The 25,312-nt window shown below is 39.5% G+C and overlaps 1 protein-coding gene across 8 annotated transcripts in view; it reads right to left on the bottom strand.

Moving 5' to 3' along the window:
- Positions 1-25,312, bottom strand: part of ARHGAP29 (Rho GTPase activating protein 29) — a 117,052-nt gene that overhangs the window by 9,203 nt on the left and 82,537 nt on the right. For 7 of the 8 annotated variants that reach the window (XM_042462042.1, XM_042462040.1, XM_042462041.1 and 4 more), the window contains 16 exons: positions 23,910-24,006; positions 19,150-19,222; positions 13,849-13,915; positions 13,261-13,398; positions 12,937-13,001; positions 12,404-12,514; positions 12,216-12,296; positions 11,677-11,862; positions 11,352-11,489; positions 7,962-8,152; positions 3,802-3,965; positions 2,616-2,744; positions 2,389-2,487; positions 1,111-1,274; positions 239-427; positions 8-145 (listed from right to left, as the gene is read on the bottom strand). In XM_042462042.1, coding sequence (XP_042317976.1) covers positions 8-145; positions 239-427; positions 1,111-1,274; positions 2,389-2,487; positions 2,616-2,744; positions 3,802-3,965; positions 7,962-8,152; positions 11,352-11,489; positions 11,677-11,862; positions 12,216-12,296; positions 12,404-12,514; positions 12,937-13,001; positions 13,261-13,398; positions 13,849-13,915; positions 19,150-19,222; positions 23,910-24,006 — 2,030 coding nt within the window. The remainder of the gene's footprint in view (positions 1-7; positions 146-238; positions 428-1,110; positions 1,275-2,388; positions 2,488-2,615; positions 2,745-3,801; positions 3,966-7,961; positions 8,153-11,351; positions 11,490-11,676; positions 11,863-12,215; positions 12,297-12,403; positions 12,515-12,936; positions 13,002-13,260; positions 13,399-13,848; positions 13,916-19,149; positions 19,223-23,909; positions 24,007-25,312) is intronic. The other variant, XM_042462044.1, reaches the window with a different exon arrangement.

Below are 25,312 nucleotides of genomic sequence, written 5' to 3'. Positions count from 1 at the left end.
TAATTACCTGGCGAAGATATAATTTAAGGACATTACTTATATCGTGTGCATAGAGTTCAGATAATTCCACCAAGTCCTTCCCATTTTCAAATGCTTGACAGAGCTTTTCAACTCTTGATTTGGCTCCATTTACACGGTAGATACCCTTAAAAAGAAGGAAAAATAACACAGTTAATTGCAAAAGCAAAGTGCAAATAATTTTAGAAATAGGGTGGTTGAAATCTCACTGAATCTTTACCTTTACATTAAGGGCTCTACTTTCAATTTCAGAGGTACACTTTTTTATGATGAATGGGATGCCATCAGGGGTATTTTTGGCAGCCTGTGTAAATTCTACTCCAAAGAGATGAAGTCTTCCGTGAAGCTTTTTGTGTCCACACTGAATAGCTAACGTCTCCAAACATTTCTTGTGACAAGCAAGTGAACACTAGAAGAAAAACAAAAACGAAGAAGCATTCAAAATAGTTTCAAAATGAGAGCAGGGCCAAGGCATCTACTTTTCATGTGATCAGATCACCTTGCCCTAAACTAGAAAATACAGAAAAGGCAGTCACTGAAATCTGTTAAGTCCAAAGAGACTTTATACATGACATAGAACAAAGTCACCCTCCAGGCAGGGGCTACCAGGACACAAGTCTCATTAATCATGACAACAAAGAGAAGGACCAAACAGTTTTAAAACCAAGAGGAGTTTTAGTCCGTTTTTACATGTTTTTGTTCACGCATTTAAAGTTGCTACTCATTACACATCATCTTGGGGGTCCTGGTGCATTAAGAGGCAATAGAAAAATACCATGAAGGAAAGAAGGAAGGAAGGGACAGACTTGTGTCCTGGTAGCCTAAATCAGCCAAGAAAGGCAGAGGTTAACTAAGCAACATGCAGACTGCTTACAAATAAACCTAACATTGATATTTATCTTCTGTCAAATACACAGCGATTACCTCCATACTTTACATCTTCACAGCACCCTCAGAGTGACAGAGGTCTTTAATCCACAGCACAATTAAATCATGTCACACTACAACCTATTTTACATATGATTTGATGGAAGCAACAGAAACCACCCACAAAACTTAAAATGGAAACAAAGAAATATTTGCATTCCTTACCTCTTCACATTCTGCTCCATGGAATACCACCAAACTATCACATTCTCTGCATTTAGATGGAGCCCTCAGCTTCCTTAATTTGTGTGTTTGTGCTGCCTTAGACAGAAGAGTGTTTCGAAAAGGACCAGGTGAACTGGCAATTTCAGATGCTAAATCATTTAAACCTTGGAAGACAAAGTTATTCTATTAACTATTCACTGTATTATGAGAAAAAAGTATTAGCATGAAAATTGGTCCTTCATTATGCATTAAAATATCTGGTTATTTGTTCCATAAAGTGGCATCAAGATATCTCTGTCAATAATTAAACAAATAATTTCCTCAGTCAAATCAAGCTAGCTACTGATTTTATTTAGGAATATATACCTTTTTGGAAAGATTATCTAAGAGATTAGCTACCTATTCAGAGAGAAAAAAAATCTTCTTGGAACTTCAGGACTAAAAGGTACTATGGCATAAACCATTACATACTAGAATGTACTTAATTAAGATGTAGTAAGGTTATCCTGAGTTGAGTGTAAATATACAGTTGAGGTAAACTGTGATATAACCCCTTTGCTATTTCATGCTGTCCTATCTCCAAATGTATTTTGCAAATTTCCATTCACAAGTTTTTTTGTGGGTTTTTCTGAAGATGCCAGCCACAGATGCTGGCGAAACGTCAGAAAGAAACTCTGCTAGAACATGGCCCAAAAAACCCACAAAAACTATGGATGCCGGCCATGAAAGCCTTCGACTTTACTCTGGAGAAAGGCTTGGACATGAGGCTATAATCCTAAGCAAGCATGTGGAAGATTGCAGGCTTCAGCTAGGGAATAATTGTATCATTTAATAAGTGTTTGGAACAGTTCACAGTTTTGTAATTCTCCTTTTGGAAAAGTTAACCTTTAGCCAAGTCATGCATTTCTACATGGTCAAGTATTATATTGTGAGCTTTGATGTCTTCTGCCAACAAAGCACCCAAGCCAAAAGAGAAGCTGCTTACTTTTTCCTGCTCTGGTATCAAGCAGGTGTTTAACAGATGCATTAACATAAAAGCTGAACAGCTGCACCTATTTTTTCCTCATTTTTTCTCAACTGCAGAAGAGAATTTTGACCAATAAATTTTATGCATTCTCCCAGTTTAATATAATTTACTTCTTTGATCAAAGGAATACATTCCAGTCATCTCATCTGCACTGTTTTTTCCAACAACCCTCAAGAAGGCTCTTTTATTTGACTAGTACTTCATAGGTCTACTTGTAACAAATGATAAGTTTACTCTAAGGTATCAAGTACCACAATCTGAAGGTGACGGTGGTTCTCTCTCATCAAGATCATCTGCAGATGACATGGTACCAGTAGATGGTGTTCGGGGAAGCCTTCTTTTAAAGTCACCTACCAAACAGACAAGATGCTTTAGGTTTTTCTTTTTTTTTAAAAAATTCTACCTATTCAATAACTTCTGATGCAAGCATCATTCAATACTCTTACAATTTAGTGCTTGGAGGTTAAAATTTCAATACCTGGACTTGCAGATGGAGAATCTACAGATCGTGATTCACTGCTTCCTCCAGCACTTTCCGAATCGCTGCACATTCCTCCACTTTGGTTACCAACTGACCAGGATCTGAATGGCGGTGGCCCTCGCACGGCTTAAAAAATAATGAAAGGCTATAAATTCCATGACTTCAGGATCCTCTTCAGGTATAAAGTTGATTCCCACAAATATTTCTTGGCTTTGGCACACTTTTTTATTAAAATTTGAAACATCTTTTGTTACTGGAGTGTATGCAACAACTACACACATCCCTTTGTGCTTGTGTGAGCCACTCATCCTGATGTGCTCCCCATCAACTGATAATCATAGGCACTGCCTCTGAACTAGGACACTCAAAACACAGCCATCATAACTAATAATGCATGACTATCAAAATGCAAAAATTTCAACAATACTCTTTCATTTGCTACTTGACTTCTGATTCATTTATTTGCAGCTAAACAATACAGTTGACCCTTCGTACCCAAAGGGGTTCCGTTCTGCCCCCCCAGGCGGATGCCAAAAATCATGTGACCTCAAGTCCTGCTGTTTTTAATGGAGGCACAGTAGTGTGGCTGCATGCATGTGCCACCACTGGGGAGAATGGGGTGGCCCGGATGCTCCAATCCGCCAATGGAAAGCCTGTGGACATAAACGGCCAATTGTATTATCTAGCTTCTCATCACATTTTGCTGGTTTGCTGAGACAGCTATTAATGCTAAAGCTGAAAAACATTGCAATTAAAATGTGAAGAGTCTAAGAGTGCAGCAACACTGTAGAAACAATGCAGTTTCATTGCTATGGCTCCATTGTACACAGTCCTGTGACTTGTACTTTTGTGAGGTACCAACACACTGTCAGGGATGGCTAAAGACCTTGTAAATTACAAATCCCAGGTTTCCACAGGATGGAGCTACAGCACTTAAAGTGATGTCAAACTGCATTATTTCTACAGTGTATAGAATCATAGAGTTGGAAGAGACCACAAGGGCCATCCAGTCCAACCCCCTGCCAATGCAGGAAATCTCAATGGAGATGCTTCCTAAGATAAGATTTATATATTATTTAATACTTTTGAGCACTGCTTCATATTACATGATAGAACTGAACACTGGGTTACTGCAGTAACCTATTAACAATGACTATTTAGCCATGCAGATCTGAAATATTACCAGAGACATCTGTGCTGCTTGAAGACCGTTTTTCTCCAATCTTTTGAGAGCGCTGACAGGTTGGGCTTGTAATGTCTTCTAAGGATTGAGTAGGAAAATCTCCTGAGCATTGAGATAAGTTTCCTTGTGATGTATGGATATTGTTTGATCGTTTAGTGAAAACCCTGAAAGAAGGGACAAGGCAGTTATTTGAAAGTGTGAACTAGCAATGCTCTCCATTAAAAAAAAAATACATTATACTATGCAGTTCTCCTTTAAGGCTTTAAATGCTTAAAGGTTAAGTTGATAATCATAAATATAAACACACTTACCAGTAAGTCACACTGGATTCAGTGGCTTACTTCTAAAAAGCAACTTAGGACTAGGCCATTTATTATAACCCTAGGCTACAAGGTCAGACACATCAGAGATCCAGTGGGGTCTAGCTGCATGAATGTTTCTGTTGTGAAGTTGATACTGCTTTTTGACTTTGTTGTAGAGTATTAAAGCAATCACAGTGCTGATGAAATAGACTGTTTGTGATTGCCTGATAAAGGAAGAAAATACCATATTAATTTGTTCTGAGCACCCAGTTCTTTCTAATAAAGACATTAATTTGTTTCTTCCAGAATTTTGTTGCCAAATGTCATTGGTGCTTAAAAGATTTAGCCATGGTCACAACAATTTGTTATGTGTTAAATTAGTGTTCTAAGTATAAACACATGAAGGTTTTGTACTTTGGTTGTCAAATGTGATCTCTAATGTTCTGTATCTGAAAAATTACATAACATCCTGAAGACATACTTAGTCTTCAGCTGTATTTGACAGCGTGATCTATTCTTTATCATCTTTTCTCTATCCTTCAGCACAGAAGCAGCTATTTAGTAATCTAAACAATTTGGATAAGCAACACATTAACATATCATGAAACCAATTTAAGAATGACCTAAAAAAGGAGACAAAGTGAAGAATTGGAAATTATCGGGGTGCTCATTCAGATGAATTAATTAAGCTACATAATTAAAGACAATGATCTCTGGAAATGGAAAAAGATGGATCTAAAGCCAGATTTATGAGAGGAAGGAAGTTTACAGACAAGAATATCAAAACATTAACATTGAATTTCTGAGTTACTATTGGCTCAAGCTTCATAGGAAGCACTTTGTAAAATTTTTTATTTTCTTCAAAGCTTTCAAAACAAAGAACAAAATAATTGTTTTAGCCAGTGCCAAAAGTGACAATAATGACAATGCGGCAAAGCAACAGTGGGCATGCTCCAGGGCCCAAATGGTCACACTGTACTGTTGTGGACTCCCACAGAGCTCTGAAAGGGTGCAACACCCCATCATGACTGCCATTTTGGATGGCTGGAAGTGATGTCTTATCACTCTTAGCTGCTTTTCTGACAGAGTATTGGGGGTTCTCTGAGAATGCCAAGAGCTGCATTAGACACCCCAAAAGACTGCATTTCGCCCTTAAACCACAGGATTTCCATCCTGCTATAAAATAAAATGTATGCAAATAAACGTTTCAGTGATTTTATGAATACATTTGAGAGGATTAGTAGTAGAACCATCAAGTATTAGACTAACTAACTGATAGAAAGATATGTTTATGTAAAAAGTTAAAAGCATAATTTGGGACCAGGCTAGCTGAATGATCACTATATTCCACATGACCTGTCTAGGCTTTAAGAGTCTTGGGATAGGTATTTCTGTCTCCTCTGTTACTGCCTTCTCATTCACTCTTTCCAGGTTCTGTCACTCTCTGGGAACAGAAGCCAGGGGAAGTGCATCTTTGTGCATTACTATTAAACATCTTCCAAACTTTTTAGTGGAAAGGCAAGTTATACATTTAATGAATAAATAAACAAAATGTGCAGCTGCTGATTCTTGCTATTATAGATCTGTAACAATACTAAGTTCTCGGTCATTTTACCATCAAATATATTTGATAATGTATGTGTATGTTTACACAAATACTGTGTTCAAGTGTTTGTCATATTGCTTTACAGTGGGCCCTCAGTATCTGTGGGGATCTGTTCTGGACCCCTCCACTGATACCAAAATCCATGGATGCTCAAGTCTCATAGTACTCAACGGTGGTGCAGCCATATATACAGCTCAGGTCTAGACTATCTCAAAATCTGTACCTTTCCAAACAAACCTACCAGAATTTTAAGATCTTTCTCTTGGTCTTGCCAAAATCACAGGCTCACTTGGTGAGGATGTAAAAGAGATATTTCTCAGTGACTGCTATCTGTCTGCATTCCTGTTGCCGGCAGGCAAAGAGTGTTTTGTTTAAACAGACTTTTAATGTGTAAGCAGGGGAGCTTCTTATTGGGATGTTTTATTTATATTTTTAAACTTCTGTATGTCTTTGAAATGATTTTATACTGTTTTATGTGGTGATTTTCATTGTTTTTAAACCATTATTGTGAAGGCTTTTTTTAATTGACCCTGTCTGGGGGTGCCCTTGGGTTTGTCTGGCAACAGCCTTGGATCCTACTCTAGGAGAAAGGTGGCATACAAATGAAATAAATAAATAGTTATTGTTTTAAAATTCCTTCTAATTCTAGATAAGTCTTGAAATCTGAAAGCCTGCATTGTTCTCTCAAAAAAAGTCAAAACTACTTGCAGCACCATTACAATGTATTCTAAAAGTGATCTCAATACCCAACATGACAAAGAAACAGAGAGAAAGGATCACAATCCTGGGGCAGAGATACTGTCAGAGGAGGGAAGGTCTGAAAATGGGTGAGTGGGGAATTGAATGGAACATCTTGAACATAAATACTGCACACTACAATATTTTGTTCCGTGTCCTACTTGTCCCTTAGCACTGTGGAAAGAAAATTATTTTGGGAAAGTTCCAATTGCATTGCTTATCCTACCTCCTTCTGCTGAGCCATTCTGCCAATCTGGAGGTGTAATGTTAGGGAGTTTAGAGAAAACAGTGATTAATAAACCTGGAACTAGTCATTTATAACCTTTCACATAAAAGACAACTACTACAAGTCTCTTCTCTATAGTAAACATACAACAGAAGGCTTCTTCATAATCAGCCTATTGTGACACCAACAATATTATCCTATTCCTCTCTGTCTATTCAGATCGTTTTGTGTGAGTACAATACTTGGAAATAAATGATGAGTGACAGCTAAGCCACTCATTCTGGTGTATCAGAAGTTTGCCTAGCTAACATCTTTCTTTTGTTATTGGCAAAGCTACTCATATACACTACAGTCTTTTGCCATTCTGAAACATTCAATTAACATTATGTCCTTCTGCTTTGGTACAATCCTCAGGATTCTCCTAGTATGCTGATCCTACCCTGTATTGGTTCTACCATTTTGTAGTACTGATAGTGTTTGATGTTTTGGCAGTGGCTGGATCTGCACATTACCCAAAAGCCACTTGGCAAGTTCTAGCTTACTTGCCTGCCTCTCACAGAAAAGCATCTGGCAGTGATTGGTTCTGTTCAGGGACAGGATCTTAGGAAGAAAGTAGTGAAACAAAGAGGAGCCTAAGAAAGCAACACAGACAGCTCCAAGATAAATATTCACCAGGCATTTCACAGGGAGCATGGAAAACTGAGAAAGAAAAATGCAACGGAGTAGGGCATATGACCAGGAGCTGCACGAGCAAGAAATATTTAAGTTGGCATATTGATCTAAAATACAGAGCAACACTTTGCTTGCAAATTTGTCTGTACTGTTCAAAATTGGCCCCCAAATGCGAAGAATTTTGCAGAGTAATATAAAAAGAAAAGAAAATTCTCTGTCCTCAAGTGATTTCCTGACATGAGATATTTATACAAATGTTCAAAAGAAAACATAGGTACTGTGATAAGCAACAATCACTACAGTTATTGGCTGAACAACCAGCTCATTCCAGATGTGACCTTGCGGAGCCAAAGATAACTTGCCCACATTTTTTTGGTAATAAAAAAATCCAGTATCATGTAACTTGGCTCTTCACTATGAAAGTTCACCTGTCTTTAGGCCCCATTTCTATTCATTTTCCCACCATCAAGTGGACATCCTATCAGAAGTTCAACAATGACTGACTTATTGAAATTACAAGTTTCTTCTTTTTTCTTTCTGTTCTGCTATCTACATTCCTCTAGCATTTTGTTCATGTTTACTGCCAAATAAGCAAAGATGGTATCTGAGTTCTCACCCTCCAGCCTGAGAACTCTGAGTTTCAAAGGAACCAGATTCAATGGGAGCATCATCTTTTGGCAAATTCTTCACAAACTCGGAGAATTTTTGTCCTGGATCATACAGCTTGGCACTCTCACAGAGGGACTGACAGTTAACTGGTAGAGACACAACTTGGGCATGCTGCATCTGAAACAGGTTAACTGTTGCCTGTGTGGAAGAAAATTGAATTAAGAAATTTCAAAAACATATGATAGATAAAATACTTTGCAGTATTAAAATTTTCATTCTGTCACTGAGCAGTTTTGGATTTCTTAGCTTGAAGAGCATTCACAGGTCAAATACCCTGGGGTTTTTAGAAAATAAAGATCATCTTTTTACCATTGGCCATACTACTATTTTCAAAGATGGCAGTCTGTCCCTAGCAAGAAGAAGAATTTTGAACATTCACATTTTGATTAAAGAACATCTCCATGGATAACATGCATCATACTAAAGGTTCTTCACTAAAGCATGAATATGATGTATAAACCGATGCATCATGCCTTCCATACTAGCTACTGATTCTTCAAACCAACATATGACTATGTAGAACTCTTTCTTCATTACGAGCCAAAAAGCATGTCTAATGCTTGGAATCAGAGTAGCAAGAAAAGGATTTAGAGATCATAACTTTTAAACACAAGAGTAAAATACTAAGGATAACACATTTGAACTCACATATACTTAATATACTACATGCTATTATCAATCAATTCATAAAACCTATTTAAAAACATTTAAATAATTCTAAAAATCTCATTTGCATTTTTCTTGCTTATTTAATTTCAATTCATAATGCACTGATCGCTTTAAAAAAGATTATATGTACATGCAGAAAAACCACACTACAATCCAAATATGCCTACCAAAAGTTACCTGACTATATTAACTCAATACATCTTTGCGTAAAAAGAGCTGGTATATCACTGTTAAGAGCAGCAATAAGAAACCTTTTCTATCATGTTATGAATGCTGTTTCAAGCTTTCAGTAGCCTGGTTCAGACAAAAGGAAAAGAAACGGCTTTCCACTTGAAGACTTCAGATGTCACAGAGAACTCTGGCTTACTTGAAGTAACAAAAAAGCTTCTGATCTCCAAACAGGTGCAGGACAGGAGTGCACAAGGACAGTATTTCTGCATTTAATGTGATGGGAAACCATTTTTAGGCCCTCTCCAGACAGGCCTTCTAGCACATAAGGAATACGTGCTAGGGTTGCCTTGGGGCGTCGCTTACAGACACCCCGCAACCCTAGCACATATTCCGTATGTCAAAATGGCGGCGCCCTGTACAGATGGGCGCCACCATTTTGACATGACGGCCGTGCCGCATTAAAACGGCACGGCAGGGCGTGACATGCTCATGCCGCGTCAGGCCGCTTGTGGCGCCCTTGTTGCGGCGCTGGAAGGAGCCTCGTTCCTGCAGCAACTAGACTGCCGCAGGAATGGCGCCAGGGAGAAAGGGGCCCCAAGGACACCCCTTTCCAGGCCGGGGGGAAGCAGCGTTTTGCTGCTGCCCCGAGGCCTGGAAAAGCGGCGGATCAGGGCCTCCGGGACTGCTACTGTGGCTGCTCAGGCCCGATCCAGCGAGGATTGCAGTGCCTGCAGGCCACCCCAAAGGGGCGGTCTGTATCCCACCTTAAAATTACCTATGGATAAAGCAAGTGCTTCAGTGCAGACAGTTCTCCCAGATCTTTCCCAAAAACACTACTATAGCCTAATAAAATAATAATTATAAACAACATTGAAGCAATTCTTAAAGTCATCTTATACAGGAGGATCCGTCTATAGACTCAGGTGTTCCATCAACTGCAGTTTCCCCTTCAGTTTCTTGTTTTGCACTAACCAGATTGACTAGATAGATCACCATTTCAGAGGGAAGTGCTTGCTGCCTTGAAGGAAGCAATGGTGTACCTTCTCTTGAAGGGGAACCCCTTGGAGCAGAGGAAAATGGGAACTACCCATTTATTGCAAATATCCCTTTCTGGCAAGGTGCTTAAGTGGGTGGTGGCTGGGCGAAGACTGGAGCTCTTGGAGGAAACATTATCTGGACCCATTTTAAGCCAGGGTATGGCACTGAAACTGCCAAAAGGAGTGGCAAAAAACACTCCTGATGGTGGCCCATTTGAGAATGCAGCAGTGGCCTGCTTCAGGAGTGGGCTGCCTGGTCCCCATGGTCCCGGGCCAATTTGGGCCCAATCGTGGCTGGGGAGGCCAGAGGCTGTTCCTAGCCACACATCTGCCCCCCAGTTGACTCTGTGGCTTGGAGTACTTGGTGCCAACTTCGATTAGTGTGCCAGCTATGGCCTTTATGGGACAAACATAGCCTAGCCACAGAAGCCCATGCACTAATAACCTCCCAACTAGGTTACAGTAATGCACTCTTCATGGGGCTGCCCTGGAAGAAGACTTGGAAGTTGCAGCTAGTGCAAAATGCAGCAGCTGAACTGCTGACTGGAATATGATAACGGTGGTATGTAATGCCAATCTTAGAAGAATTGCACTAGCTGCCAATACGCTTCTGGTCTGAATTCAAGGTGTTTGTAATGCTGTAAATGGTTTGGGACCTCAATACTTGAGGGAGCAGCTCTCTGCATATGCACTTGCCCAAGGATTAAGATCTGAGGCGGTGGGGAGATCTCTCCTCTGTGTCCTACCAGTGAAGTCAATACACCATCATGGCACCTCAACTGTGGAATTCATTCCCTTTGGAGGCCCAACTGGGACCAACACTCTTATCATTTAAGTGCCAAGTTCAAACTTGGCTATACACTAAAGACTTTGCACCTCTTTAATGCAACATAGGTTTTAAAAACTTCACAAATGTTTAAATCTGCTTTTAACTCATTATATTGTTTAATATGTTTTAAACTTATTTTAACTATCTTACTGTTTACAGCCTGTTTATCCTGTTTTAATATGACTGTAAGCCACCCTGAGACCTCTTGATATAAAGCAAGATATAAATATTTCAATAAAAACAAATAAATAAATAGTTTTGACATGACATTTCAGTTAGGCACCCATAATAAGAGCTGGCTTTCCATATCAGGATTTAAAATCATGGTTTCAAGTGCATTCCTAACCTTAGTTTGAAAGCCAAATATTAACCTCAGATTGCCAACTGAAGTATCATGGTTAGCGCTAAAATAAGAAATGAAAGGAGTGCATGAGGCTATGGCTTATTCATGATTCTGTACGTCACAGTTTGGACAATTGTCTGAATAAGACCAATATGTTTGCTTAATGCAATATACTAGCAGATATACTTCATAGAAGAATATATCAAGTCACCATTCTTATGATATTCCACTTTTAACAACTGTTGAAGAATCTTATATTGTAGGGTGCATTAATGCACACATTCTTACCGCTTTAAGTGTGAGATCACACTGATAAACAAGTTCTCGCAGCTGTGTTAAGATATCACTTTTGAAATTTTCTAGATCATTTCTCTTTTCTTCAAATTCTGCCACGCTGGCTTTGAAATGTTCATTGGCTTCCTCAGCCTATAACAAATAAAACACACAGAAAATAAATGATGGTAGAAAACTTTCTATAAAAACAGCCAAAACATGTGCAATCTCATGTAGCCCATAACAAAAAAAATATGATTCAAGTGAAAGCCAGCATTTTCTATACATCATATATGTATAAGGATTAGAGCAAAATTTTCTCTGACTGAAGTTTCCTTACTTTTTGGAGAGCTTCCTCTTCCAGTTTTCTTTTTTTCTCTAGTTTACTGGCATCTTTAATAATGCCCCCATTGTAGCTCAAATGCTCCTCCTCAGCACGAACAGCTGATGATTTTGCCTTTTCATATTCATCTTGCCGCTGAATATATAGTAGTTTTGCTTTTCGTACAGTGGTTTCCAGTTCTTGCTGCCCATTCCAAAGAAAGCATCTTTATTGTAGTATTTTCATTTTGTAACAAAGAATATCAATATATTACACTATTTTGTTTCTCTAACTCTAACTTTCTTTATGCTAAAACATAAAATGTCATGATCATAGAGGATGGGAATATGCAGAGCACAGGAAAGGAAGACCTTACACCATTATGAGCATAACATACCGGTATATAGAAATTCTGTTACCAAAATGCAATCTTTTTCAATAAATTAACATTACACTAACAGGGGCAACAGGAATAGACTATACATTTCCCCCACTGGGGAAAATTTAAGAGTCTGTTTATCATTTGTAATCATTACATAAGATGCAAATATACTAACCATTTTCTTTTGTTCTCGTTGCCAAAGCTCCTTGATCTCCTTCCTTTGTTTATCCAATTCACTTTTTCTTCCAAGGAGTGGCTAAATAAGGCAAATGCAGTAACTGTATAAGTAGTAACTCTCAATGACTAACATATATGTCTGTGAGCTATGCATCCAGAAGTATTTCTATAAAGACTTTTTTTTACCTGAACAAATTTATTAGTCTGTAGAGCTGCTGCTGTTTGTTGCCAAAGCTGACTGTTCTCGATATCATTTTGGAATGCATTTATGAATATTGATTGGAATGGCATGTAATCCTGGAATCCAAAACATGGAAAAAACATACATCTTCAAATTAATAGAATATCCATCTAGAGCCAAATTCTTCTGCCCTACCTGATCTAAATGAAGGAAGACTTTAAATAGTTGCATGTCATGATTAAATTGTAATGGTACACAACACCCTTACCCAAACTTCATTCTGTTAATAAAATATGCCTAGCTAAAAAGATGTTACAGAATTCCACTCGTAGCTCAACACACAAAATGTTTCACAATCCCTGATAAATTTTCAATTTCTACCAAGATTATTTTAAAAGGCACGTAACATCACAAGAATTTTATCTAATTTCAGTTCATTAATAAAATAGCAATGAAGCATGGTTCAGTGAGATTTCCAGTATCAACAAAATATCTATGCAAAATTATTCTTATGAAGTTTAATTAATTAAACACTCACCTGGGGTCCAACAACAGTCTTAGTTGTTTCTGCAATTTTGGCCAGACTTTTAGCACACTCCATTTCTATAAGATAAGACCAGGTTCATACACTAAGTACGAGCAGTAAAGGCACACACCATTTTCTTTCTAGTTTTCATTTAGTAAAACACAGCTATTTTTTGCTACAATCTTTCAGTCACAGGAAACAGGCAACAATTCCACTCATTTCAGTGAACAGCGACTAATTTAGAAATCACATTACTGACAGTCTGTAGCACAATCTTGACAACAGATTTAATTCCATCATGACAAAGCTCATTAGGTGCCAGAAAGAACTACTCACCCAAGTTAAGCTTTTTCTCTACCCATGCAACTATGTCCTTTGCATATTTTGACCATGCTTTAGCATAAGATAGAGCCGATTCAATTCCATTATCATTTCTTAGAAGAACACTATCAATTTCTTCAGCTCTAAGATGCCCTGAAAATAGAGCGTCAAATGCAAAAAAGTGAATTTTGGACATGACCACACAGCAACAGCAACGCTTGTATCAGCCAACTGTGAAGACTAAAGCAGCTCTGATCTTGAGATTCTCTTTAATGCTGGTTGACACTAAACAAAACTGACAGCCTTTTTGAACAAATTAAAGGGTCACAGAATTATATCTTAACAAATCATATAGTTTTCATAAACTTTCTTCCATAATGACCTTCTGGGGGGGCAGAGTTGAATAATCAAAATGCATTCTACCACAGTTCTAAAATTTCGGTGGGACTTGCTTCAGCCCTAAATTCATTACTTCTATTTCCCATTTCGAAATATTATAATTAGCATAAAATGGCAATTTGTAGATTTTATAATCTTTTAGCAGCCTTAACCTCTACATACCTAAAATTACAACAACACAAAAACAATGTACATATTGCTTACCTGTACCTTGAACATCTTCCCTTTCATGTAGTGATCCCCCAGAATCCACAGAAAGATTTTCAAAAGACTGGCAATGCAATAAAATACAGCTTGTTAGCATCAGCTAAGCAAACAGATGATTAAACATATGCTACATCACTTTTTGTTCAATGCTTAATTTGTTATACTGACACAGTGAGAGAATAATGTGGAATGCACTCATGCCTAATAACTTCAATCCCCCTTTAAATCTACAATGGTTCAAGAGGCCAAGACAATTTAGATATCAGAGAAACCTTTGCATGTGTCAAACATTTCCAAACAGCCTTTTAAACCTCTGATGGCGTTGATTACTTCACAAAAGGTTAACTTTCCCCCTACAAAAAATGTTTATTTTAAGAATGGACATAATGCATAGCCAAAGCATGAGCCCAAACACAAATTACACAATGCCCCTAAAAGTGGCTTTTCAATGTCAACAGCATGTTATCTTGCTTAGGCTAACTTAATGGCATTGCTGTCATTTGACTCTACATGGGGAAAATGTCCAAATGGCCATTGCAGTGCAGAGTAAGAGAACGCGGCTTTGAAAAATTAGAGAGGGAAATACAAAAATGAACCAAAAAGGATCTCATAAAGTAGTAAAACAAAGGTAGGCAACACTATTGGCATTCTCTACTTTGCAGTCAGTACTATCTGGAAGAGGGAATTGGCAAAACCTCTGAGTATTCCTTGCCTAAGAAAACCCTATGAAATTCATGGGGTTGCCATAGATCAACAGGCAACTTGAAGGCAGATATGCACACACAATATTTGGAGCTGGACAGTGAGGAAGTACAAACTTCTTAAGCATAAATATAATCTTTAAACAACTTGGAAAATAGTGCAGGTCAGAATGATGTTAATTGTGTCAATTGTGCTTTCAAAGCAACTGCAGTACTTGCGTAAACAAAATCTACAAAGCAACTCCAACAGCAATTAATATACTTTCTAGGAGAAGTGTTGTAATTTCCCTAGCAACAATATGGTAATGTTTACTGCTTGCAAAGTGAAATATTTCCAATAATAGCAAAGCCATCCTTGAGGGAAACATAAGAGAACTATACACAACAAATGAAACAAGAAAGCACCTTTATTATTTCACTAGAAACACAAAGTCCAGTTAATACACAATGCTCTAATCACCTGTGAGTTAAGCACATTATGCATACTTATCAGTTGCATACACCTTTCAGGCCATCAGGGAAGTTCTTAGTGTGACAGTAAGTAAAAAGATTAGCTTCTCCCCTACCAGTACACTAGAAAGCTCTGGTTTTATTTTGAGAGAGTAGAAGGTTACACAACAAAGGCACTGCTGCTCACAGTGTGTACTTTTAATCCAGTATTGTCTCTCTTCATGTTTCTGTACTGATTAAGTAAAGTAAAAAACAAAGGCAAACCCTCTTTGATGAGGGACAACAGTGGGACAAAAGAAATGAAAGGGAACCTATGCCTAAACTACTAAAAACTGCCTCTTTGTTGTCTAGGCATTAGATTGAATTTAAATGTACCTAAATCACTTCCCAACAGAATAGTAATGGTATGAAACAAGAACATTTAAAATAATTAATTCAGTATTAGCGAAATATTATCGCAACAGAGCATCTCTGAGCATCCTAGACAGTGCTGTAGCATATGCTGCATAGACATAGTACACAGAGGGGAGACATTAAGAACTTATGAGATAGCATATACCAGAAAAGCATATACAGTGGTACCCCGGGATACGAATGCGCCGCCTTACGAAATTTCTGGGTTACGAAAAAAAGCCATTTAAAAAAACTGTTCCGGGTTACGAAGGTTTTTTCGGGTTACGAAAAATTTTTTGGTGCTTTTCGGCGCTATTTCACACGAAATCGCGGCTTTTCCCCATTAGCGCCTATGGGTTTTTCGGCTTGCGAAGTATTTCGGGTTACGAAAGCGGCGGCGGAACGAATTAATTTCGTAACCCGGGGTACCACTGTACCAGAAAAGCAATACTTCTATCTGGGTATGGAGGCCCAGCCAATACCCTATTTGCTTCATTACGTGCATCCATTAACTAGTAACTTGGTAAGAATTATGAAATGCAACCACATACAGTAGAATTCCCTCTATGATATTTGAGTGTTTACACATCCAAACAACCTTAGCAACAAGTCCTAACCATAAGCTACTTTCAAGCTACACAGATAGTACTGATCTATGCACATTAGAAATATCCTGTGGAAGTCTTTTAAACGTATGAGAGCCATCACAGGACAACCACCTAAATTTCAAATCTGAAACTAAATGAAAGTAGCTGTGTGCTGTCCTCTTGCTCCTTCACAGGATCAAAACAAGAAGAACAGGATACAATTTCAAAACATCTTTGAAATCATATGCCAGCTGCAAAACTCCTGATGGCTGTCTACAATTCTCCACACTTGTTTGAATATCACAAAGCTGAGGTCACATTGTAGAAAATATTTTGAATACAGTATAAAACAAACCATCAGTGTAAGTTCTCTTACTTTCTATTTGGGTAACAAACAGAATGAATTGCATTTCTATTTAGTCAGCTGTCAGGGAGGATATTTTGAATGTCTAACCTTAAATTCTTAATATTAATCTATTTCTTGTGTACAGTCGGCCCTTCTTATACACGGATTTAAGCATACACGGTTTGAAAATGTTCCAAAAAAGTATAAATTTACCTTGATGTTCCATTTTTTATTAGGGACACCATTTTGCTACGCCATTATACTTAATGGGACTTGAGCATACACGGATTTTGTTATACACGGGGGATCTTGGAACCAAACCCCAGCGTATAACAAGGGTCCACTGTACTCTCTTTCACATGTCCCCAAGACATACCTTTCCTTACCGCTTAGTCAACCATGAGGTTTTAGTCTGACTGTTTTATTCTGTCAAACTTGAGAAGTTCTTTGGACTCATCTCCATTCTGTGGGAAGCTCCTACTCTGATCAGCCAGTCCATATGTTCCTGCTTTAGTTATCAGAATGTGAGCCCTTCAGCTACTGTTCTTTTCCTAGGACGTTTGTAGTACAGTATCACCAATAGATCACTTTAGCTGCAATCTTCACAATATTTAGGGAAAGTAAATTTTCCAAAGAACCCCATACAGTTCTGAGTTATCTCTATTACAGTGTAAATATTTGGGGGTCACTTGGTTGTGAATGGGGAGTTAAGAAACATTAGCTTTACAAATAACTTGCTCGTGATAAAGATTAGAACGACTGGTTTATTGTTACAGGTCAGCACAATTGCTTGTATTTTTTGAGGGTGAGGGGGGTTTAACTGGGACTTGGTGTTGAGGACTGACACTGTTAAATGTCTAAACTTGCAAATTTAACATTGTACTGTATCACTGATAAAAACTAACAAATGGAAGCTTAATTCATACAAGAAGTTACTACTGTTAGTCAGTGAACTAACCAAAGCAGAATTAAGTGAAAATACTTTTTTCAGACAGGCCTGTATTCTTTAGAAATCACATCTGCAGCTTGGGAAGGTTAGCGAACACAACACTTTTTAAAAATGCTCAACAAGCAGATGAGACCAGGAAAACAGATTACAGTAGCTCCTTGGTATCTTCTAGGGGGTTTGATTCCAGTGGTTACCAAAATCCATGGATGCTCTAATTCCTTATATAAAATGGCAAAATCCAGTTTTTGTTTTTTGGGGTCTTGAGTGAATACTTTTGAACCATGGTTGGTTGAATTTGTGGATGCAGAATCCATGGATGCAAAGGGCTGACTGTACTGCAATGTCTTCTACACATAAGACTGATTTCAAAGAGCATTCAGAAACTTATGTTGGGTGCTGAATGTAGCAGCTCAGGAACTCACATGGGCTCAGTGTTCAGAGAGTATTACACCTTTATCATATAATCTTCTCTGGTGGCTGATCTTTTCCTATACACAATTCAAGGTTCTATTTTTCAACTCTAATAAAACAATATTTTTTGATACGAATTATCTTAAAAGGGTGTATTCTCAGAAATTGAACTTTCAGACTTAGATGCTCACCATAGGCCTTGTACTATATGGCAGTATGGTGGATATTTTGGCTATAGCCTTCAAACCAGTGGCAATTACTTAATATGATTCTTTGCTCTATGGCATTTCATTAGCTCCCTTTTTATACTTCAAAAATATTTTAAAAAGCAAAAGATTTAATGAAAGCATGCTTTCATTTTTTATTCAGGAGTAGGCAGTCTGTATCCCTAACACTACACACAGTCATATGGCCTAACTTCAGGGATCAGTTCAGACCTCAACAAGAATAATTTATCCCTTCCACCAGCAGTCTGTTAGGTGCGAAGGGAGACCAAAAGAGACAAGGATAGCAGACCCCCCCCCAAAAAAAAAATGATGGCAGGGGGGAAAGAGAGAAAACTGGGCACACCTTCTTTTGATTCTGGCTCCACCCACAGTTGACAAGTAGCCTCTCAGAAATTAGACACGAGAGAATGTGACCCTCAACCACAGCCTGGAATTAATATACTAATTAATTAAGTTTCAAACAAAGCTTCAAGCTTTGTTCTCTACATGAAACAAGTTGCCCTTAAAGCTGCTCTTCTCTGAAGTTAGTGTCCAGTACTCCTACTAACATTTTTTTTGGTAATGATATTGAGAGGAAGATGGGGAGGGGGGGAAGAATAGCAGAGAGGCCCACATCACCTCTGGTCAAACAACCTGTAAATGGATCTTCCCATGCAAATTATTCACTGCTTTAATAATTTGAATCCAATGAAGTTAAATTCCTACTGAAACGAACAGAATGTTAGTGCTGTTTTTACTGTAAGCCAGACAGCAACCACTGTGCATATATTATTTTAAAATCAAAATATTGGAAATAATTTGTTTCATTTTAATTATTATTTAAAATATTTCAAAACCAAACTGGAGCATGCAGATATTTGAGGCCCCATAAAAAGGGGGACAATAATGTATACGTTCTAGGGTAGGGCACTCTACAAGGATGGAGCCACAAGACATGAGGCTGTGACTCTTGTGCACCTGTCAACTTAGTAAATCTTCCTGCCAGGTGTACAAGGAGGACTTCCATGATGGGTCCAGAGCCTGGAGAGGCTGTCCTTCAAAAACTCTCATTAGACCAATAGCTAGGTGTTGTATTTCAACCCATCTGAAAGGTGCCACCCAGGGCACCTTTCTAAAAATACTTCTCATTTTTAAACTGACCCAGTTTAAAATATTTAGAACAGTGATGCTATCAGCTATAGCAACATCTTCCAACAAATCATACTTAAAACCTTTAAGTGCATATCCATCCTACCTGGCTTTGACGAGATACAGGAAGACCCAGTGCTGAACCATTGTCCACATCTCCCATAAGGAAGTCTGAAACTCTGCCACAAGAACCAGAAAAAAAAATCATATGATTTGCCTCGTTATACAGGAGGAAACATTTAATATGAGAATGGTTCAGTTTCTATTTTAAGAAAATCTCAGGCAATAAAAGGCTTTGCATCTCCATTTAGTTAGTACTGTGCTACTAATGAGAAGAATTCTCAAAACTAAATAGGTCCAAAATATTGTTCATTGATGTTTATGTTAAACCAGATTGCTTTGGAAAAATATTTCCCCCCATCATTTGCTAGATATGGTCTCCTGGGGACCCTGTTGAAATAGAACAAGATACCCGTCGAAGTTTGCAGAAGATGGACAGGTTGCTCACCTGTAACGGTATTTCTTCGAGTGGTCATCTGCAAATACATACAAATGGGTTGTACTGTGCCTGCACAGTGCTGCTCAGAAATGTCTGGAATTACTGGGCAAAGTTAACTTTGCAATTTTTTGGCAGTAGCTCCGCCCATCCCTTATAAGTCCCCTGACTTCTTACTCTTTCCCCAGTTCCGAAATCTACGTCGCGTAAGTGCCATGAGATGAGCCAATGTAGAGCAGGACACTGAGGGGAGGACGGGCGGGATTTGTATGTATTCGCAGACGACCACTCGAAGAAATACTGTTACAGGTGAGCAACCTGTCCTTCTTCTTTGTGGTCTCTGTGAATCATGCAAATGGGTTAGACTGACAAGCTTAGGTCAGTGGTGGAGGGAGTGTCATGACATCAAAGTTAGGTTCAAATAAAGCTGGGTTTATTAAACCACACAATAAAGATCTTTGAACCAAAACTGTGTTTGATGTGATCAGTACCTGAATAAGTAGTATTTTAACATGTTCAAGTCATAAGGCATATTTGCAACACATTAGGTCATGAAGGACCTATGTAAACCATGTCAAACTTTGTAAACCATACCAATCCTGGCAATAAAGACATTCATTGTCAAAGCTTGTAAATAAATGGAAATGCAGTGCAAAATCAATGTAAACCTGAAACCAACACTACCCTCAAAAAAGCTGTGTCCCGTTTGGCCCTGGTGTCCAGCCTATAGTGTTTGATGAAAGTCAAGGGCTGGGACCAAACAGCAGCTTTACAGACATCCTCCAAGGGGATCCCAGTCAAAAAAGCAGAAGATGTCGCTACCGCCCTAGTTGCATGGGACCAAACCCTGGCCAAGACAGGTCTGCCCAACAGTTCATATCAGAGGTGGATGGTACCAGCCACCCATTTGGAAAGCCTCTGCGCAGTCACAGGCAGTCCCTTTTTCGGTTCCGAATAGCACTGGAACAGCCAAAGCCCTCCAAATGTCCAAGGTGTGCAAACGGCGTTCGGTGTTGGTGACCATACCACTGTTGCTGACCTCCAAAACGCTTCCAAAAAGAGGGTTGAGAAGGGGTGGACATACCGTGTTTCTTAGCAGCCGCCTTCATATGGTACTTAAAGTTGAGGCGCTCATCAGTCTCGTGATTGAAGAGGCCTGCATCATCGAACGGCATGTCTTCAATGGTAGCCTTCGCGTTTGGGTTCAAGTCTGAACAACAGAGCCAAACGTGTCTTCTCAGGGCAATGGCAACCGTCATAGACTTGGCTGAACAATCAGTGGAGTGTTGGGCTGAGGTTATCAGCCAGCTCCCAACAGAATGAGCCTCATCCCTGATCTCTGTCAGGATGCCTTGACATTCATCTGGGATGCCTGGAATAATGGGAGAGATTATTTCCATCAAGCACTGTATGTAAGCTACCATACAGGCATTGTACAGAACAGATGAGGCGCAGGCTTTCTTAGCCAGGCCATTCACTTTTTTCGCCTCCCGGTCAGAGGGCGACGTGAACATCTTTGGGGTGAAGGACTGCTGAGACCCTTTGACAATGGCAGAGTTTTGCTTGAGATGAGCAAACCAAGAAGATTGTGATGGAGAAATCCTGAACAAGGATTCAGTCTTCCTGGTCGTGGGTGCCACAGAAGCCAGTACATCCCAGGAACATTTGGCTATCCTCTCCAACGAAGGTATGAAGCTGGCGTCGGGATTTTGCCGTGGACCCGCCTCTCAATGGGGTCGGCGGCGTCATCTTCCATGGGCAATCTGCAAGTCCAACGCGTTCCCCATCTTAGTGATGTGTTCTGCAAAGGAACGGACGTCATTGGTGGGAGACGAACCACCTGGTTGGAACAGCTCCTGGGGAGAATGTGGGGCGGCCTCATCCGAGGAGCCCGAGTCAACGTGTGATGCACGAGGGTCTTCATGTTGGGACTCGTCATGGGCTGAATCCAAGACATCAACAGTCATCGCTGCTTGAGAAGATGTCTGAGTAACAGTGGCCACAGTAGAACGAGACCTCGGTACCGAGGTAGCAGACGATACCGAAACCGTTGGTGGCAGAGTGGATTTTGCCATTGGTGGTAAAGTGGATTTTGGCGTTGGTGGCACAGTGGATTTCTGGCCCAAGCGACGATGGACGACATTGTGACTGACAGAGACGTAGTATTTATCTGTTTCACTGTCATAGAAGAAATCAGAGTCCTCCTGGTGAAAAACGCAGAGGCTGGTGAATCTCTGCCTGATGGACTGAACCCGAGGAACCGGTGTGGGGGAGCGCCAACCTTGGGAAGAGCTTCTACAAGGTGACATGACTGGTAAAATGGCATCATCGGCCTCTACCTCAGAGACTTGATAGAAGGCCAATGTAGTAGGCGGAGAGGAAACCAAAGCCAACACCAGTGTCCGATTGGTCTGGAGAGATTCGAGCTCAACTGGTACTGAGTTCAGTTACAGCCATAGCTTCAGTCAAATGAGACGAAGAGTGTCCTTTCAATCTCTTCTTCTTATGCTTGTGTTTCAAGCCAGTCTGCACTTCAGTCTTGAGATATCTACCCAGGGTTGACAGACAACAAGATGACTTTTGCCTGGTACCATCTCAGGCCTAATTAGTGAGTGTACAGATGGTTTCCACCAATGTACTTGAGTTCAAGACCAGCAAAAGGGCCCAAGCTCGACTCAGGCTTGCATCCTTCCGAGGTCGCTAAAATGAGTACCCAGACTGTTGGGGGCAAATTAGCTTACTTGCTAATTAGCTTACTTGCTGTTCACCGCTATGATCTTTGGAATAGTGGTATATAAATAAAACAAATTATTATTATTTTCATTTAGAGCTATCATCCATCACGACTGAGGCCGTCTCCTTCATCCTCAATGCCGACTTCTTTGAAGCTGAAGATCATTGCTGAGGGGCTGCTTTATCTCTGAAAGTCAAAGGTTGCTGAAATTGTACAGGCTCTTGTGGTTTCAAGGCCTGCTCATACAGAAGCACTTTAAGGTGATATTCTCTGTTGCGTCTGACCTGCTGTGTGAACGCTGTACAGAGCCCACACAAGGCAAAGATATGGTACTTGCCCAAACACTGAAGGCATCTCAAAAGCCTATCTCGGCCCAGAATCTTAGCGCCATATTTGACACGCTTCATAAAAGAAGCCAGTGGTATTGAGAAAGCCCCAGGGGGCAGAGACAGCTGCAGCAATGGATGAAAAGGAGCTGGCGGGTTTCGTCAGAAGGGCCTTATTTAGGACTGGTAAAGGTGGGCTAGGCTACTGTCAAAACTCCTTAGAACGCTAAAGAATGCTCTGAAAAAGGAACTGCACAGACATAGGATAACCAAATTGTGTAAGTCACAGAGATCACAAAGATGAATTGAAATCCTCCTCTAAAGATAATTTCTTTCAGCGTAGAAGAACATCATTTACATTATGTTTTTTTAAACAGGGTTGGTGTGGGAAAGGGACATTACAGATCCACAAAGGTACTGTAGGGATGAAATACAGAAGAGTCAGGTGGCATCAGCTAGATAAGTTGAGGCCAGAGAAATATATTGTTCATTAAATCTATGTAATGAATAGAAGATGATTTGAAGCACTTAGATTGGACTCTACATGCTAATGGTTACTTCAGCTCATACATCAGAAGGTCTGCCAGAGCCAGAAAAACCCAGAGGAGTGAAGACAAACAAGCACTCAACGGGAAGGTATTTTTTTACCATACATCAAATGAGTCACAGACATAATAAGGAAACTGGTAAAGAAACACAACCTCCAAATGATCTACAGACTGACCAAGAAAATCCAGCAAATGCTGCACTCAGCGAAGGACAGGGGAGACCCTATTATTATTATTATTATTATTATTATTATTATTATTATTATTATTATTATTATTATTATTATGGCTGCAGGAGTTTACCACATACCGTGCAGCTGCGGACAAATCTACATAAGGATCACCAAATGCAGTGTTCAAAGACGCATCAAGGAACACGAGAGACATTTCAGACTGGATCAGCCAGAAAAATCAGCAGTAGCAGAACACATTACTACCATCCTGGGCATTAAATGCTATTTGAAAACAGCCCATGCGAATGAAAACCACCCAGGGTTAGGGGATTTCCAAGCAGACAATGGCCTTGCCATTCAACAAGAGACCAACATAGATTAACACGTAAATCACCTCCTCTCAATCAAGGGTCACATAGTGTGTGTATGTATGTATACATACACACATGCACCACTCACACCCATGCCAGCATTCTGTGAAGATGCCAACCACAAATGCTGGTGAAATGTCAGGAATAAACTCTTCCAGAACACAGCCACGTAGTCTGAAAAACCCACAAAAAACCCCCTATAAATCTGTTTCACTTACATGTTGCCAAAGGTGAATGCCAATGTGTCAATAGAAGAGAATATCTCACTTAAGACTTCTCGTTTGTTTTCTTCATTAACTTCCTTAAAGTTCACAGCTGAGGAAGGAAACAAAGAGGTATTGTACATTTATCAGACTGTGGTTTTACAGATCATGAAATCATTCTGAAATCAGAACATAAGACTAAATATTTGAACTACTAAAATAATAAACATGGGGCAACACAATCTTGGTGAAGTGATGGCTGAAAGATCTCAGACATCCTATTGCCTGGGACATATATACAATACCTAAGGCAAAGGGTTTCCAACCTGGGGTGTCCCTGCCTCCAGGGGGTACAAGATGGAATTTCAGGGAGTGCAACAAAGAGTTGCTTGTGTCCTTGAGTCATGAGTCATCACTTATTTTTTCTGAATAAATTAAAATTTAATTATTCAATTTAGATTTGCACTCTATGCACTGGGTTAAAAGCTTTTTTTTAGTTCAATTTGTTCACCTACAGTATTGTATCTAGTTCAATTTGTGGTTCAAAAATTAAACATTATACCTCTTCATCTTCAAATGTGGTATTACTTTTGTAGGGGGTGCAAACATCAGTCAAACATTGCCTATGGGTGCGGGACATAGAAAAGGTTGGGAACCACTGCCTAAGGCCAAACTCTAGCCCTAGGATGACACATGACTTTCACTAGACACTCAAGTCAAACCCTCATTTCATCATGCTCTCACAAGTTAAGCTTGGGTCAAAAAGGATCAAATGTTAGTCTTATTCTTTTACTTTAATATGTTTTTTCCCTTTTTAGTATGATCTCTGCACTAATTTAGTTTAATTTTGTACCATGTTGATTTTTTTTTGTGAGAACCACATTTTTTAATCTCTTTCCAGCTTGGGCCCATATACATAGTTTTTCCTCAGACTGATGCATGGGGGTGGGAGGGGATGGAACAGCAAGGGGTACATGCTCCCCAAAAAGGGCAAATAGGGACAGGTTCAAAGGTGCTGCTGCTTTGGAATGAGCCACCAGGACTGGCGAGTGGCTTGCTGTGGGAAGAATCTTTGTTGTTGCTGCTGCTTCCTGTGAGTCAGTTCCCCAACCCTTCCACTGCAACATTTTGCAAGGACCCAGAGGTCTTTCCCATAGCCACTTTCCACATCCCATGTTTGAGGGGTAACCAAGGGCCAGTCTCATTGGACTTCCTCACACCGTTTATGAGTTATAACACATACACTGCCTTTCATGATCAGAACAATTAAACAATGAACTAGGACTCTTTCAATTCTTTACAAAACCTTTTGACAATTAGGAGAAGACATTTACTTAACAAAAATTCAACCCTAATCTGCCAAACAATTTTAAAAAGGCAAAAACATGTAGAAGAAATATCAATTCATGTAATAAGCG

Source organism: Sceloporus undulatus, chromosome 4 (assembly GCF_019175285.1).
Source record: "Sceloporus undulatus isolate JIND9_A2432 ecotype Alabama chromosome 4, SceUnd_v1.1, whole genome shotgun sequence".
NCBI classification, from domain to species: Eukaryota; Metazoa; Chordata; class Lepidosauria; order Squamata; family Phrynosomatidae; genus Sceloporus; species Sceloporus undulatus.
This window is presented reverse-complemented; position numbering and strand designations above follow the sequence as displayed.